Source organism: Saimiri boliviensis, chromosome 11 (assembly GCF_048565385.1).
Source record: "Saimiri boliviensis isolate mSaiBol1 chromosome 11, mSaiBol1.pri, whole genome shotgun sequence".
In the NCBI taxonomy this organism is placed as follows: Eukaryota; Metazoa; Chordata; class Mammalia; order Primates; family Cebidae; genus Saimiri; species Saimiri boliviensis.
In genome coordinates, this window is record NC_133459.1 from 44,874,366 (window position 1) to 44,890,240 (window position 15,875).

A 15,875-nucleotide genomic window follows, 5' to 3' on the forward strand; every position below is an offset into this window, starting at 1 on the left:
TACATTCCACTATGGGGCAACAGAGACCCTGTCTCAAAATAAATAAATAAATAACAAAACGGCTAGATTTTTTTTTAAACTGATAAGCCTGGTAAATAAAATCAAGTAAGGCTGTTAAATAATGACTTGCTCAATAGCTATCAAGGACTTCCATAATCATACCTGTTGGTATCGGGACACTGGGTACATCAACTTCACATCAAGTTTGGGATTGTACTGAGCAAGAGATTCATGGTGATAGTGGTTAATGAGCTCCACCACAGAATTAAATGTCAGAGGATCAGAAAAGCCATATTTACCATCCCGGTGATAGATCTTTATTAACTTATTATTGCCTCCCTTCCTGTGAACAACAAGACAACAAATGTAGATATTTTTTCCCCCAAATTCAGCTGGAGTACTGCTTTCATATGGAGACATGAAAGCTTGGTGTCACATAATAAACAAGTTTTACTACGTTAATGAGGCTGGAAAGAGCAAAAAGACATATATTACTGTGTATGTAAACATATATACATTATTATTTTCACATTTTTTTGTCCATAAAATACCTTGGTTATTAAAGATCTACGTATCTACACAGCATTCAGTATGAACAAATGTAGCAAAAAAAAAAAATCACTTAAGAAAAATAAAACAGAAGTAAAATCTATTTTTGTTTACATTCTGAATGAATTTTCAAATTTAAATTCTATCAGTATTTTTTTCAGGGAGAACAGAAAAAAAATCTCTCTTTTTTTTTTTTTTTTTTTTTTTTTGAGACGGAGTTTCGCTCTTGTTACCCAGGCTGGAGTGCAATGGCGCCATCTCGGCTCACCGTAACCTCCGCCTCCTGGGTTCAGGCAATTCTCCTGCCTCAGCCTCCTGAGTAGCTGGGATTACAGGCATGTGCCAACATGCCCAGCTAATTTTTTGTATTTTTAGTAGAGACGGGGTTTCACCATGTTGACCAGGATGGTCTCGATATCTCGACCTCGTGATCCACCCGCCTCGGCCTCCCAAAATGCTGGGATTACAGGCTTGAGCCACCGCACCCGGCCAGAAAAAAATCTCTTAAGGACCTAAAGATATGTGGTTGTATGTCTCTGTGGAGGGAGCAGAAGCCATCTCTATATGAACGAGATGATAAACATTTGTTGCACAATCACCAACACACTGAAGGTTTTGTTGTTAATGCACAAACATAATTGAGCTCCTTAATCTATGATTTAAAGCTTTGTAATTAATCTAGAATCTTATATTATTTTGTCTTTTACGCTTATAATCCTCAGAAATGATTGTTTAGGTCATCACAACACGTAAATGATTCAAGTCATTCAACTGTTTTACAACGTATAGCTTTTGAACAGCTATGTATATTAGATGAATGTAATTTCATGCTTGGATAGTTCAGGCCACCTTTGTTTACTGAGTCATATCTAAATGGTCCCTTAAAAGATAATTTATAACCAAAGTTCAAAATAGCAATGTTTTGCAAGTCCCATAAGGCATAATCTAAAACAACAGCAGGCTGATTCATAGCAAAATACTGTACCGTTCCCATTCAACTCTTCTTATAGCAGCATGCAGACTTATGCCCCTCTCTCTTTATGCCATGCCATTTTATATAATAAATTGAGGCACTGGAATTTGTAAAAGGTCAAACACAATAAGTTTGACCCTAAAACTGATTTAAACAATGTTTAGAATGTCAGTTTTTAGATGGATGATAAACTATTTCTATTAAATATACAAGAGAAGGACCATCTAATCATATACAGTTACTATAAATGTGCACACCCACAAATACAATAATTGCAAGCTGGCCTCTCTGTTAAAGTTAAAAGGCATTCATTCATTTAAAATGATGTGCTGCATACCTATATGCCAGGAATTACATAATGCACTACAGATATATGATAAGCCAGATATAGTCCATGCTCTCACAGAGCTTCTAGTTTAACTGCATAAGGAACATATCTCTATCTTTCAGTTTATTAAGGAGGATAAAAAATTTCTCAAGATAGAACACAAAAATAAACAACGAACTATACAAAATGGTAATATGCCTATTGGGAAAAAAATAAAGCAGAGTAAAGGGAAAAGAGTTCTTGTGGTGGAGGAATTGTTTGTGTTGCTCAAGGAAAACCTCTCGTTCAGGTGACATTTCAACAGAGTTGTAAGTGAAGTGAGGGAGCTAGCATAGCAGATATGTAAGGGAAGTTTTCCAGACAGAGGTGCAGTAAGGGTGTGCATGGCATGTTCAAGCAACAGCAAAGAGGCCAGTCATGCTGGGGCTGAATGAGCAAAAGGGAGAGTAACAGGAGGCTAGGTAAGAGATGCAAAAGGAGCTTAGATTATGTAATAGCAATCTGTAGGTTACTGTAAGGGCTTTAGCTTTTACTGAGTGAGATGGGGAGGCACAAAAGGGTTTTCAGTAGAATTATATAATCTATCTTGTTTAAAGGGCTCACTCTAGCTGCTGAGTTGAGAAAAGACTGTTCAAAGTGGGCAGGGGTAGAAGTGGAAAGATCAGTTATGAAACTATTATAATAATCTAGGCAAGACATGATGGTGTCTTGGATAAGGGTAGCAGCAGTAGATAGAGATCATGAGAAATAGTGAGATTCTTAATATATTTTGAAGACAGAGCTGACAGGATGTGCTGATGGCTTAGATACAAATATAACAGAGAGACAAGATAAAGATGATTACAAGGTTTTTGTCTTTAGCAATCAGAAGAATGGAATTGTCATTTATTGACATGAAGAAGGCTATTAAAAAGAATGTGTTTATCTGGGTCACGCCTGTAATTCCAACACTTTGGGAAGCCAAGGTGGGTGGACGGTTTGAGGTCAGGAGTTTGAGACCAGCCTGACCAACATGGTGAAACCCCATCTCTACTAAAATATAAAAATTACCCTGTCATGGTGGTGCATGCCTGTAATCCTAGCTACTTGGGAGCCTGAGGCAGAATTGCTTGAACCCAGGAGTAGAGATTTCAGTGAGCCGAGATCATGCCACTGCACACCAGCTGGGGTGACAGAGTGAGACTCTATCTCCAAAAAAAAAAAAAACCATCCAGACATTTAAAGCCATACTATGAGCAAAAAAAAAAAGTTTGAGATGCCTACTAAACATTCAAAAGCAGATGATCCAGAAGCCTACTTAAAGAATCTAAAGTTCAGGAGAAAGGCCTGGGCTAAAGATACAAATTCAGGAGTTGCCAGCCTACAGATGTTATGTGAAGGTGAGCGTAGCTGGACAAAAGAAAAGGTCCAAGGTCTAAGCACTGGGGTATGCCAATGTTTAGTGGTCAGAGACATGGAAGGAAGAACCAGCAAAGGAAACCAAAAGGGAGCAATTAATGAAGTAATAGGAGAACTAAGAGTGTGAAATCCTAAAAACCAATTCATACAAAAGCATTTCAACAAAGAAGAAATTATCAACCAAGTCCAGTGATAATTAGGTTTGGCAAGGCAGAGATCACTCAATGAACTGACTAAATGGTTTCAGTGAAATGGAAAGGACAGAAGCCTGACTGGAATGGATTCAAGAAAATGGAAGAATATGGAGCAGAAATGCCTATAGACAAGCGTCACAAGGAATACTGCTGTCAACAAGGGAAGAGAAATAGGGAAGTAGCTAGAAAGAGATATAGGGTTCAGAGAATTTTATTTATTTGTTATTCTTAAATGGGAGATAATAGACCATATTTATATGCTGATGGGAATGACTCAGTAGAGAGACAAAAATTGTTGATCCAAAAAAAGAGGACAAGATAATTCCTAGAGTGATGGCCTTGAGTAGATTAGAGGGATGGGATGGGATGCAGTCCACAAACAGAGAAGCAAACCCTGGGCAAGGACATGAACAGTCATCCACCGGAATAGGAAAAAGGCAGACTATTCACATTAATGTGTAAATATGTTGATAGTGTGGTAATAGGAGCATGAAGGAGTTCTCGTCTGTGTCCACAATATCAATGAAATTAAAAGCAAGCTCTTTAGGTTGCTTTTAATTTCACTGATAATGTGGACACAGTCAGATGGAAGAAGGGTTGTCCTTTAAAAGGAAAAAAAAAAGAACATGTGAAATTGTCATTTAGGAAATAGATGGGGGAGCAGGGTGAATGGATTGTGGAAATGCGGACGTTAAGCTAGGCAGTTTTTTTTTTTCTTTCTTAAGCTAGGCAGTTTTAAAGGTCACTTAAGGTTAGTGGTCACAATTAATGTGAGACCAGTCTGTGCGGTTATGTCCCTTTCTCCACATTCAGCAGATCAAGTACAGGCAAGAACTAGGTGGAGAATTGAATTTAGTAAGTGTTGGAATTTAGTCAGGTTAGGGTCAAATTTGTTAAGAATATATTCACATGGGTAACTTTAATAATAATGGACCATGGACTCTAAGCAGAGATGAGAGAAGGAGTGAAGGAACTGAAGGTCATATCTTTATCGTGCTAGTCCTCCTTGTAATCTCAGCATCTAGTCCAATGCCTGGCAGATAGCAGATTCTTAAAGATTTGTTAAGTATCCAGATTTTCTGCAATGAATACTATTTACCAATTTAAATAATAAGAATTATTGAACTGAAAAATCTCTATTTCCTCACTACCTACCACTCTCTGCAGTCTGGCTCACAATCATTCCTCTCATTTGAGAGTCACTAATGACTGTGAACGAACTCAGACTCCGTCCCCTCCCTTTATCGCAGACCTTCCTTATCCCTCACTCTCTCCCTTCTTAGTATTTCATCCTTCCATAACTTTGATGAAATTATTATTTTCTTTTGCTCTCTCAAACTACTTTTCCTGTCTCCTCCCTGACCCCAAACAGTTATTCCCTAAAAAAAAAAAAAAAAAAATTTGCCTTCAGCTTCCACCTTTTAAAATTTATATATTTTTCATAAAAATCCCATTTACTCTATATGCATATGGTGGCTTGACTCCTTCTCTGGCCCTATACTCTCTTCTAAGCATTAAACCTACTTTTCTAACTATATCCTAGATATATTTTTACTTTGCAATTCTGGAGCAGCTGGAAGTCAACATCTATCCCTTCTAAAAATCAATACTGGCTGGGTACAGTGACTCATGCCTGTGATCCCAGCACTTTGGGAGGCTGAGGCAGGCAGATAATCAGGAGTTTGAGACCAGCCTGGCCAACACGGTGAAACCCCATCTCTATTAAAAATGCAAAAACTATCTGGGTGTGGTGGTGGGCGCCTGTAGTCCCAGTGCTCAGGAAGCTGAGACAAGAGAATAGCTTGAACCCAGGAGGTGGAGGTTGCAGTGAGCCAAGATGGCACCACTGTATTCCAACCTGGGCAACAGAGTAAGACTCCATCAAAAAAACAAAAACAAACCAGTATCTATCCTTTCTTCCCCACAAAACTGCTCCTGACTTTGCTATTTCCACAAAAGGCATATTCATTCTCAGCCTACCAGGTTCAAAACACAGTCACCTTCAGCTCCCCCTCAACTTCATACCTATTCTATTGTCAAATCCCTCTGCTCTCAAACTTTGCCTTGCCTTTTAACTCCCCAACTCCTTTCCTAGAGCTACTAGCCTTGGTAATTGCGTATCCAATCATTTGATCATGTCATTCCCCATTCCCTTGCTGGTTCAAGCAATTCTTCTGCCTCAGCCTCCCAAGTAGCTGGGACTATAGATGCACGCCACCATGCCCAGTTAATTTTATATTTTTAGTAGAGATGGGGTTTCACCATATTGGCCAGGCTGGTCTTGAACTCCTGATCTCATGATCTGCCCCCACCTCGGCCTCCCAAAATGCTGGGATTACAGGCGCAAGCCACTGCGCCCAGCCAATATTGATTTTTAGAAGGGATGGATGCTCACTATCCCTTAAAACTAAAATATAGCCTGATCACAGTTTCCCTGCAGAAATAATATAGTGGTTCTCCCCAATTACCTAAAATATTAAATACAAACTCCCAAGTTTTGGAATTCAAAGCCCTCTTAAACATGACCCCTTTCCAACCTCTTACCCCTTATCACTTCTTCTTTACAAACTTTATCTTTTAGCCAAACAGGACTACATCTTACAGAAAGCGGCTATAAATTCTCACCTCTGTATATTTGCTCCTATTGTTATCTATTCCTGCAACTCTCTCCCACTTTCTACATGTCTAAACCTATCCCCTTCTTCAAGATATTCTGCAAATGCAATTTCTTCCATGAAGGTCAGTTTTCTACATTCTCTTAACAAAGATAGCTCTTTTCCTCCTTTCAGCCTCCAAAGCATATTGTGCGAACCTCTCCTGCTATTAAACTTTCACTCAAAGCCGTTTTCTCATTTACTTTGTCTTCACTAGACTATATATTCCTTGAGATAGAAATTTTAACTCATTGTTAGATACCCTGCAGAGTAACTAGCACTAAATTGCAAGTATTTATTAAACTGAATTAAGATCATCACTCTTCTGCCTTGCAAAATCTATCAAGGTCTAGTTCAACTGTCATTTCCTGAGAAACCTTCTCTTTGTCTTTCTCTCAGTAAATGTCTTTCCTTCAAACATTTATTCAACACCTATCAAACACCTACTGTATGTCAGACTTTGTGATAGATACATGAAAACTTTGATTCTTGCTAATGCTAACATGTGATGAATGGATAAACAAAATGTAGTATATACATATAGCAGATTATTATTCAGCCTTAAAAGGAATGAAATTCCACAATTTAGTGTGGGATTAAAACAATTTTCCAGATAAATAAGAAGCACAGTCATCTATTAAGTAAGTATTTATAGGCTGGCCATGGTGGCTCATGCCTGTAATCCCACCATTTAGGAGACCAATGTGGGAGGATCACTTGAGACCCATAGCATGAGACCAGCTTGGGCAACATAGTGAGTGAGACGTCATCTCTACAAAGAAATTTTTACAAAATTAGCCACCAGGCAGGGTGGCATACCCCTGTAGTCCTAGCTACTTGGGAGGCTGAGGCAGGAGGATCAACTGGCCCATGAGTTCGAGGCTTCAGTGAGCTATGATCACATCACTGTACTCTAGCCTGGGTGACGAGAGAGAGAGAGCCTCTCTCTCTCTCTCTCTCTCTCTATCTCTCTCTCTCTCTCTCTCTCTCTATATATATATATATATATATTTTAGGTATCCATTCTCTAATGCTTACCCATTATCAGGCACTAATCTAGACACTGGAGATACAGCAATGACTAAACAAATTCCCCAACGTCAGGGAATTTAAATTCCAGTAGGGCAAGATAGACTAGGTAGAAAAGGAGAAGAAAATAGGCAGTGAGCTACCCCTATGGTGAATTAGTCAATGCCCTGGGTCTATATGAGTTAGACTATTCTGACTGTTGCTTTGCCTCTGCTGTCCATTGTGATAACTATGTCCACCCTGCCTTTGTCAACTGAGTGCCTTCACTTGGCCGCTGCTACCCTGGGATCCAGTTATTTCACTGCATTTAAATTTTTCAGTTGACTGACTGCAGTTCCCATTTTAAGGTATGGCCTAAAGAGAAGAGCAATCATGGCGTTCGGGGATGATGGGGTTCTCCTCACAAATCTGTTTCTCAAAGTACTGCTGAAAAGTATGTGGTCTGGACCCACCCAGTGTGAATAAACTTTAAGTGACAAAGCCACTCTAGCAACCGAGTCTCCTCCCTAAGTTCTAGGCTTAGGGAGGAGAATCTTCCTCTATGTTAATCAAGATAGATCAGATACCTCCAGCTGGCACACAGTAGGCCATCTTTTCATCCATGTTTCAGCCAACTAACCAAATAAAGTGTTGTCTTTTCTAACTCCCTGAGCCGCAATCTGCTCTGGAAACACCCTCATAGACACATCCAAAATAATGCTTTACCAGTTCTCTAGGTATTCCTTAATCCAGCCAAACTGACACCTAAAATTAATCATCAGATATATTAAGGCCATGGAACAGGACAAGTTCACCTTAAGAGAATGAATACAGAGAAGAAAAGGAGGCCCTGGAACACTTAACATTTAGATATTGAGCAAAATAACTTAAAGTTAAGAAGAAAATCAGGAAAGTATGATGTCTTAACAGCCAAAACAATAAACTGCTTTTAGGAAGAAGTGTCTATGACTAATACTGCTAAGAGGTCAAGTAAGGTAAGAAGAAATAAGTGGCCACCGGTTTAGCAGTATCCGTGGAGTGGTGGAGACAGAAGCCTGACTGGAGTAGAGGAAAAACTGTGTTCAATGAATTATTGTAGAATACTGATTAGTCAGCACAATTCAAGTGCAAAGGTATTCATTTTTTAGCTCTTTACCAGAAACTAAAATAGTGCCTCCAAATTTATGCCATATTATCATAAAATATTGCATTATTTTTCCTAAAGATATTAAGCTGGAAAGGCAGCAAAGAGCCAGATGAATCTGGATCTGAACTCTTCCACTACCACTTTCTAACTACGTGACTTTAGGCAAGTTTCTTAACCATGTTAACCCTTAGTTACCTCATCTATAAAACAGGAGTAGTAACCAATACCTACCTCATAAGGTTGTTGTGAGGAACAAATGATACGTTGCATGTAAAGGGCTTAGTACAAGAAAGTTAGTCATTGTTATTGTTACTGTTATTTTCTTCTTGTTAAATAGTTCCTTTTTTAAAAAAATCGTAAGGCTTTATTGCAATTGGGCTATTTTAATTATTAAAATTGAATATAGAAATTTCTCATGCAGTTTTCTTAACCTTTAAAAAACATGTAAATATAAAAATTCATACATCCAACACTTAAAAGACTCTAACATGCCCATGTGAAAAGCATGACACAGGCTGAGAACTACTTTATCTTCAACATATCCTCATTAACCAAAATTATGTTGACTTCTGCTTTCTAAAGTCTGCATTAAGGAAGATAATAGGGTTATTTGAAGGACAGATTCATTTTTACTCTTAGATTATGCCCATGACTTCTACTTCCTTTATAAGGTCAACCGTATGCTTCTTACTCCCTTACATTTTGGGATTTTAGCGTTTTCATTTTATTTCTACATTTTTTTAAGTTACCATTTTTATACAAAATGTTTAAATACTTATTTAAATACTTAATATACAGAAAAAATAATTAGCCAAACTATATATTTATGTACATTTAATTATGTACATAAATCAAAATATGAAAATTATATAAAGATTTAAATACCAGAATATCTGTATACCCAGAACTAAAATAACATTAGTAGAGCACTACCCAAAAGACTGAAAACTACTTACCGCAAAGTCAAAGTATAATCTCCCTGCATTTTTGTTGAGGCATCTCGGACCAAGAAGGTTCCATCTGGCATATCCCGCAATTTGTCATTTACCTCCTCCCTGAAGAACAGAATTACAGAAAAAATGAAAAAATGTCAACATTGGTTGTCTTTACATGTTACTACTAAAGCTGCTTGGGTAGTAGGTGTGCCTAAGGTTATAGAATAATGGAGGCCTTTAGAGGTCATTTAGTTCTTCTCCCTAAATATGCTCTTTCTGTTTTGATTTTTGGTGTTATGCAATCTAAAAAAGGGCTATTTGATTTTTAAACTCTTCCAAATTTCAAATGTGTGCAAGAGATTCTGTTTCCATTAAACCTTTAGGGCTTCCTTACGTAGGTCTGAACTTGTAAAGTTTCAGGAAAAAACAGCAGCTGTTTAGAATGAAGGTTATATTTAAGCAACAGTGACAGCTGTTTCTGAACAGAAGGGGGAAAATTCACTAAGTTCATAACCTTTCAATAGGATATTCTCCTAGTTTGAATTTTACTAATAACAAATTCCTTCTGTAGAGTTGGTTTAGGACCTTAAGGCACAACACTAGAACACTTAAGGATATGGCAGAGCATAAAAGACTCTTGAATCACAGCAGAACCACATGATCTTAAAATAAAAAATAACAGACTATTTTATTGTATAATATTAAAATAGAAATATTCTAATCAATTTTAAAGTAAAATGGCCAGGTGCAGTGGCTCATGCCTATAATCCCAGCACTTTGGGAGGCTGAAGCAGACAGGTCACTTGAGGTCAGGAGTTTGAGACCAACCTGGCCAACATGATGAAACCCTGTCTCTACTAAAAATACAAAATTAGCCAGACATGGTGGTGGGGCAAGCGCCTGTAATCCCAACTACTTGGGAGGCTCAGACAGGAGAATCGCTAGAACCAGGAAGGCACAGATTGCACCACTGCACTCCAGCCTGGGTGACTGAACGAGACTCTGTCTCAAAAGAAACAAAAAAAATTAAATTAAATGTATTAAGTCTTCTTCAAAAAAATTAAACACAGAATTACCATATGACTTGGCAATTCCATTCCACTACTGGATATATACCCAGTATATACCCAGGAACTCAGGGACTCAAATATTTGTGCACCAATATTAATTGCAGCATTATTTACAAGAGCCATAAGCTAGAAACAATCCAAATGTCCAGATGAATGGATAAAAAAATATATAGCATATACATATAATAAGGTATTACTCAGCCTTAAAAGGAATAAAATTCTGACACATGCTACAACATGAATGAACCTTGAAGATGTATGAAAAAAGTGAAATAAGCCAGTCACAAAAGGACAATTATTATATGATTCAACTTATACATGGTACCTACAATAGTTGAATTCATAAGACAGAAAGCAGAATGATGGTCGCCATGAGCTGAAGAAGGGGAGAAGAGGTTATTGTTTAATGGGTACAGAATTTCAGTTAGGAAAAATGAAAACATTCTGAAGATTGATGGTGATAATGGTTTCACAACAATGAAAATGTACACTTAAAATAGTTAAAATAGTAAGGGTAAAAAAATTAAACAAATACCATTTTGGTAGAGGAAGAGAACACAGAAGAGAAAGGAATAGATAAGTGTATTGAGGAATACAGCATCAACCTTGAAGCTGATTTGACAGAAATGGATAGAGCTTTAAAAAGAAAGTACATGTGAGACCCATAAAAGCAAAGTTTAACAAGAAAAGAAATTAATAAGAAAATATAATATTCTAATTAAATGTAAATAATTCCCTCTTTAGATTCAAAATGATCTAAAACCACAGTTTACCCAGAAACAAATTTGTCTTAGAGTCCTGTTTATCAAACTGGGGTTTGTAAAGAGATTGCATTAAATTCACCTAGAAAAGCTGTTAAATGCAGATTCCTGGGCTCCACCTCAATTAATTTTTGTGCATGCAAAGACTTTGGTATCACTTGCTTAGAGAAAGAAAGGTACAGAAATATAAGTACCCACAAATATTGTTAATTTTAAAACACATGTAACTACCCTAAATGTCTAGGTGTCACTTGTTCAGAAATCCATCCTCAATACAGTATTAGAAGTAATCATCACACCCATAATTTAAAATTTTCAGCCGGGCACGGTGGCTCACACCCGTAATCCCAGCACTCTGGGAGGCCAAGGCAGGTGGATCACCTGAGGTCAGGAGTTTGACCAGCCTGGCCAACATGGTGAAACCCCAGCTCTACTAAAAATACAAAAATTAGCCGGATGTGGTGGTACATGACTGTAATCCCAGCTACTCAGGAGGCTGAGGCAAGAGAATTGCTTGAACCCAAGAGGCAGAGGTTACAGAGAGCCAAGATCGCGCCACTGCACTCCAGCATGGGTGACAGAGTGAGACTTGGTCTCAAAATAAATAAATAAAGATTTTCTTGTCACTTTTTCATGGGAAGCAAAGTATTAAGACACTTACGAAATGCTCCCACACAAAATTTTTCAAATTGTAATCTTTAATTGACAATTAGTAGTGCATTACAATGCTCTACTTTCTTTCTTTTTCTTTTTTTTGAGAGTTAGGGGTCTCACTGTTGCCCAATCTGGAGTGCAACAGAGTGCTCTCTACAACCTCGAACTCTGGTATCAAGCGATTCTTCAGCCTCAGCCTCCTGAGTTGCTGGGTTTATAGGTGTGAGACACCATGCACAGCCTAAAATTATTTACTTTAACTACTAATTATCACAAATGACTTTTTAAAAAACTGCATTCAATTACAGTAGCATTCTAGTTACCTTGAAATATCCCCCCAGTACCATTCTGCATCCTGAAGAGAAACAGAACAGTCCTTCATTCCATTTGTAACTGCTGAAGTCATTGGCTTAGGTGGCTTTGGTGGAAGAGCTAGAAGAGAAATGAATATTATTCTGTAGATGTAAATTACTGTTTTCTAATTTCCTCAGTTAGGAGCAGCACACTAACCAAGTTATGTTAAGATTCTAATAATTATCAATCAAGTTAAGTATTATTTTATGTTAAATATTAGCCATAGAAGGAATCCTTCTGATTGCCTAAAAAGTGAAAATTTCAAGATATTTGGTTTTCCATCCAGGCGCGGTGGCTCAAGCCTGTAATCCCAGCACTTTGGGAGGCCGAGGCGGGTGGATCACGAGGTCGAGAGATCGAGACCATCCTGGTCAACATGGTGAAACCCCGTCTCTACTAAAAATACAAAAAATTAGCTGGGTATGGTGGCACGGGCCTGTAATCCCAGCTACTCAGGAGGCTGAGGCAGGAGAATTTCCTGAACCCAGGAGGCGGAGGTTGCGGTGAGCCGAGATCGCGCCATTGCACTCCAGCCTGGGTAACAAGAGCGAAACTCCGTCTCAAAAAAAAAAAAAAAAAAAAAAAAAGATACTTGGTTTTCCCTTTCTTCTGAAACATCGACTTTTAAGTCTGTAAAACTTCATCATCTCTCAAAAGACAACATGCAGCCCCTTTCAAAACAACTCAATCCAAAAGCCACTAAGTGACCAATGTACAACATAAAGACTATAGTTAACAATATTGTATTATATACTGGTAATTTGCCAAGTGAGTAGACTTTAGGTACTCTTAATACAAAAAAAAAAGTGGGTAACTCTATGAAGTGATGGGTATGTTATTAATCATTTGCTTAACAGTAATAGAATGAACCCTCTTGTTTTGAATGAGAATTACAGCTACTGATAGCAACTCATGAATTTCAATGTATATAAACATAAATATGTAAATGCCTGTACACAGAATACATATATTCCCTAGCTCTGTCCCCTGAAACAGAGATCCCTAACTCCCAGGCTGCAGACTGGTACTGGTCCATGGCCTGTTAGGAAAACGGCCACACAGCAGGAGGGGAGCAGTAGGCAAGCATTACTGCCTGAGCTTCATTCAGCATTAGATTCTCACAGAAGCACAAACCCTATTGTGAATTGCACACGCAAGGGATCGTGGTTGTGCACTCCTTATGAAAATCTAACTAATGCCTGATGATCTGAGGTGGTACAGTTTCATCCTGAAACCAATACTCCTACCCCAACCCCACCCCAGCAATGAAACCGGTCCCTGGTGCCAGAAAGGCTGGGGACTGTTGCCCTGAGAGGTCCTGGGGACAATACCCCAATATGTACACTGAGCACCTAGACCTTGCTTTCTAATACCATTCTCTACTAAAAGGAAACAGGGCTCTTTGAAGAAATGGCTGATTCAAGGAACAGAATAGCACAAGTATCAAATAAGCCTAGAACATCATCTTGTGCCAAAAAGGAAGTGCTCAAAGAATAAGAGAGGCTATGTTAAAAGAACAAAATGGTGAGCTTGAAGGGGCTCTCACTAACCAAATCTGGAACAGCTGGCATATCAACACAAATGAAAACAGTAAAGAAATATAACTCATTGGCCAGGCGTGGTGGCTCACGCCTGTAATCCCAGCACTTTGGGAGGCAGAGGTGGGTGGATCACAAGGTCAAGAGATCGAGACCATCCTGGTCAACATGGTGAAACCCCGTCTCTACTAAAAATCAAAAAAATTAGCTGGGCATGGTGGTGCGTGCCTGTAATCCCAGCTACTCAGGAGGCTGATGCATGAGAATTGCCTGAACTCAGGAGGCGGAGGTTGTGGTGAGCCGAGACCGCGCCATTGCACTCCAGCCTGGGTAACAAGAGCGAAACTCCGTCTCAAAAAAAAAAAAAAGAAAAGAAAAAAGAAACATAACTCATTAAGCAAAATAGGAATATATGTGTCCATGTAGATATAAATAAATAAATGAAAGAAACAAAGGTCGATTAAGACCGAAATTAGTATTATCTCAATGTACTGTCCCACAAGATGCTAACTGCAAAAGAAAAAACAATAATAGTGGAAAAATCTGGCAAATACCAACTTAATCAAGCAATCAAGGTTAATATTACAAATAATGGTGAAACTCTGGGCCCTAATACAATGCACTGAAAAGGACATAACATCACTTCTGTGACATTCCTGCCAAATATGCATAAGCTGAATCTAATCATAAGGAAGCATCAGACAAACCATGATTGAGGGACATTCTACAAAATAACTGACCTGTAATCAACAATGTACAGGTCGTGAGGGTCAAGGAAAGACTGAGAAAATGCAATGTGTAATTCTGGACTGGACCCTTTTTGCTATTCAGCACAACACTGGGACAATGGGCAAAACTTGAATGGGATCTGAGGATGACATGGTAGAAATAGAGCAATGTTAGTTTTCTGATTTTAATGGTTATATTGTGCTTCTGTGGGAAAATATTCGTTTGTGGAAAATACACAAAAATGGCATCATGTTGACAACTTACAAATGGTTCAAAAAAATTATGTTCTTTGAACTGTACTTGTATCTTTTTTGAGATTGTTTTTTTCTTAATTTAACCAAAAAATTGTAAGCAATCTGGGGGAAAGGAGAACAATGTTGAATATTTTCCCCAAAACAGAAGTCCCTTAATTGGCCAGGTGCAGTGGCTCACACCTGTAATCCCAGCACTTTGAGAGGTGGAGGCAGGCAGATTAACTGAGGTCAGGAGTTCGAGACCAGCCTGGACAACATGGTGAAATGCTGTCTCTACTAAAAATACAAATATTAGCTGGGCATGATGGTGCACACCTGTAAGCCCAGCTACTCAGGAACCTGAGGCAGGAGAATCACTTGAAGCCAAGAGGCAGAGGTTGCAATGAGCTGAGATTGTACCACTGCACTCCAGCCTGGGAGACAAAGTGAGACCCTGTCTCAAAAATGAAAGAAAGAAAAGAAAGAAAAAAAGAAAGTAAAGTAAGGAGAAGGAAGAAAGGAAGGAAGGAAGGAGGGAGGGAGGGAGGGAGGGAGGGAGGGAGGGAGGGAGGGAGGGAAACATCCTTTAGTTAACTGATTTTCAACATGGGTGTCAAGATAATTCAATGAGGGAAAGAATAGTCTTTTTAACAAGTTGTTCTGAAACAAGTGGATATCCACATGCAAAAAGAATGAAGTTGGATCCCTGCCTCACACCAAAATTAAATAAACATAGATCAAAGACCAAAATATCAAGAACTAAAACTATAAAATTCTTAAAAGAAAAAATAGGCTTAAATCTTTGTGACCTTAGATTAGGTAATGGTCTCTTAAATATGACCCCGAAAATAGCAAACAAGAAAAAATAGATGAACTGTATCAAAATTAAAAACTTTTGTGCATTAAAGGACATCATCAAGAAAGTGAAGAGACAACCTACAGAATGGGAGAATGTTTTTGGAAGTAGAACTGATAAAATATATTTTTGTAAACATTTGTCAATGTATCTGTAAATATATTTTTGTACTTGTATCTAGAATTCTTAAAAAAAAATCTTTCAATTCAATAATAAAAGACAAATGACCCAATTAAAAATGGGCAAAGGATCTGAATACATAATTCTCCAAAAGACAAGCGCCAACAAGCACATGAAAAGATACCGAACACAGCCAACAGATAAATGCAAATCAAAACCACAGTGAATACCACTTCACACCCACTAGGATGACTATAATTAAAAAGAAAGATAATAACAAGTGTTGGTAAGGATGTGGAGAAATTGGAATGCTCATAGACTGCTAGTAGGAATGTAAAATGATGCAGCTGCTTGGAAAACAGTCTGGCCATTCC

The 15,875-nt window shown here is 38.2% G+C and overlaps 1 protein-coding gene across 6 annotated transcripts in view; it reads right to left on the minus strand.

The window, feature by feature from the left end:
* PIK3R3 (phosphoinositide-3-kinase regulatory subunit 3) overlaps window positions 1–15,875 on the minus strand; it is a 100,437-nt gene that overhangs the window by 34,486 nt on the left and 50,076 nt on the right. For 5 of the 6 annotated variants that reach the window (XM_074380748.1, XM_074380747.1, XM_074380746.1 and 2 more), the window contains 3 exons: window positions 11,995–12,103; window positions 9,208–9,306; window positions 163–343 (listed from right to left, as the gene is read on the minus strand). In XM_074380748.1, the coding sequence (XP_074236849.1) occupies window positions 163–343; window positions 9,208–9,306; window positions 11,995–12,103 (389 nt within the window). Of the gene's footprint in view, window positions 1–162; window positions 344–9,207; window positions 9,307–11,994; window positions 12,104–14,303; window positions 14,327–15,875 lie in introns of those variants that run through there. The other variant, XM_074380749.1, reaches the window with a different exon arrangement.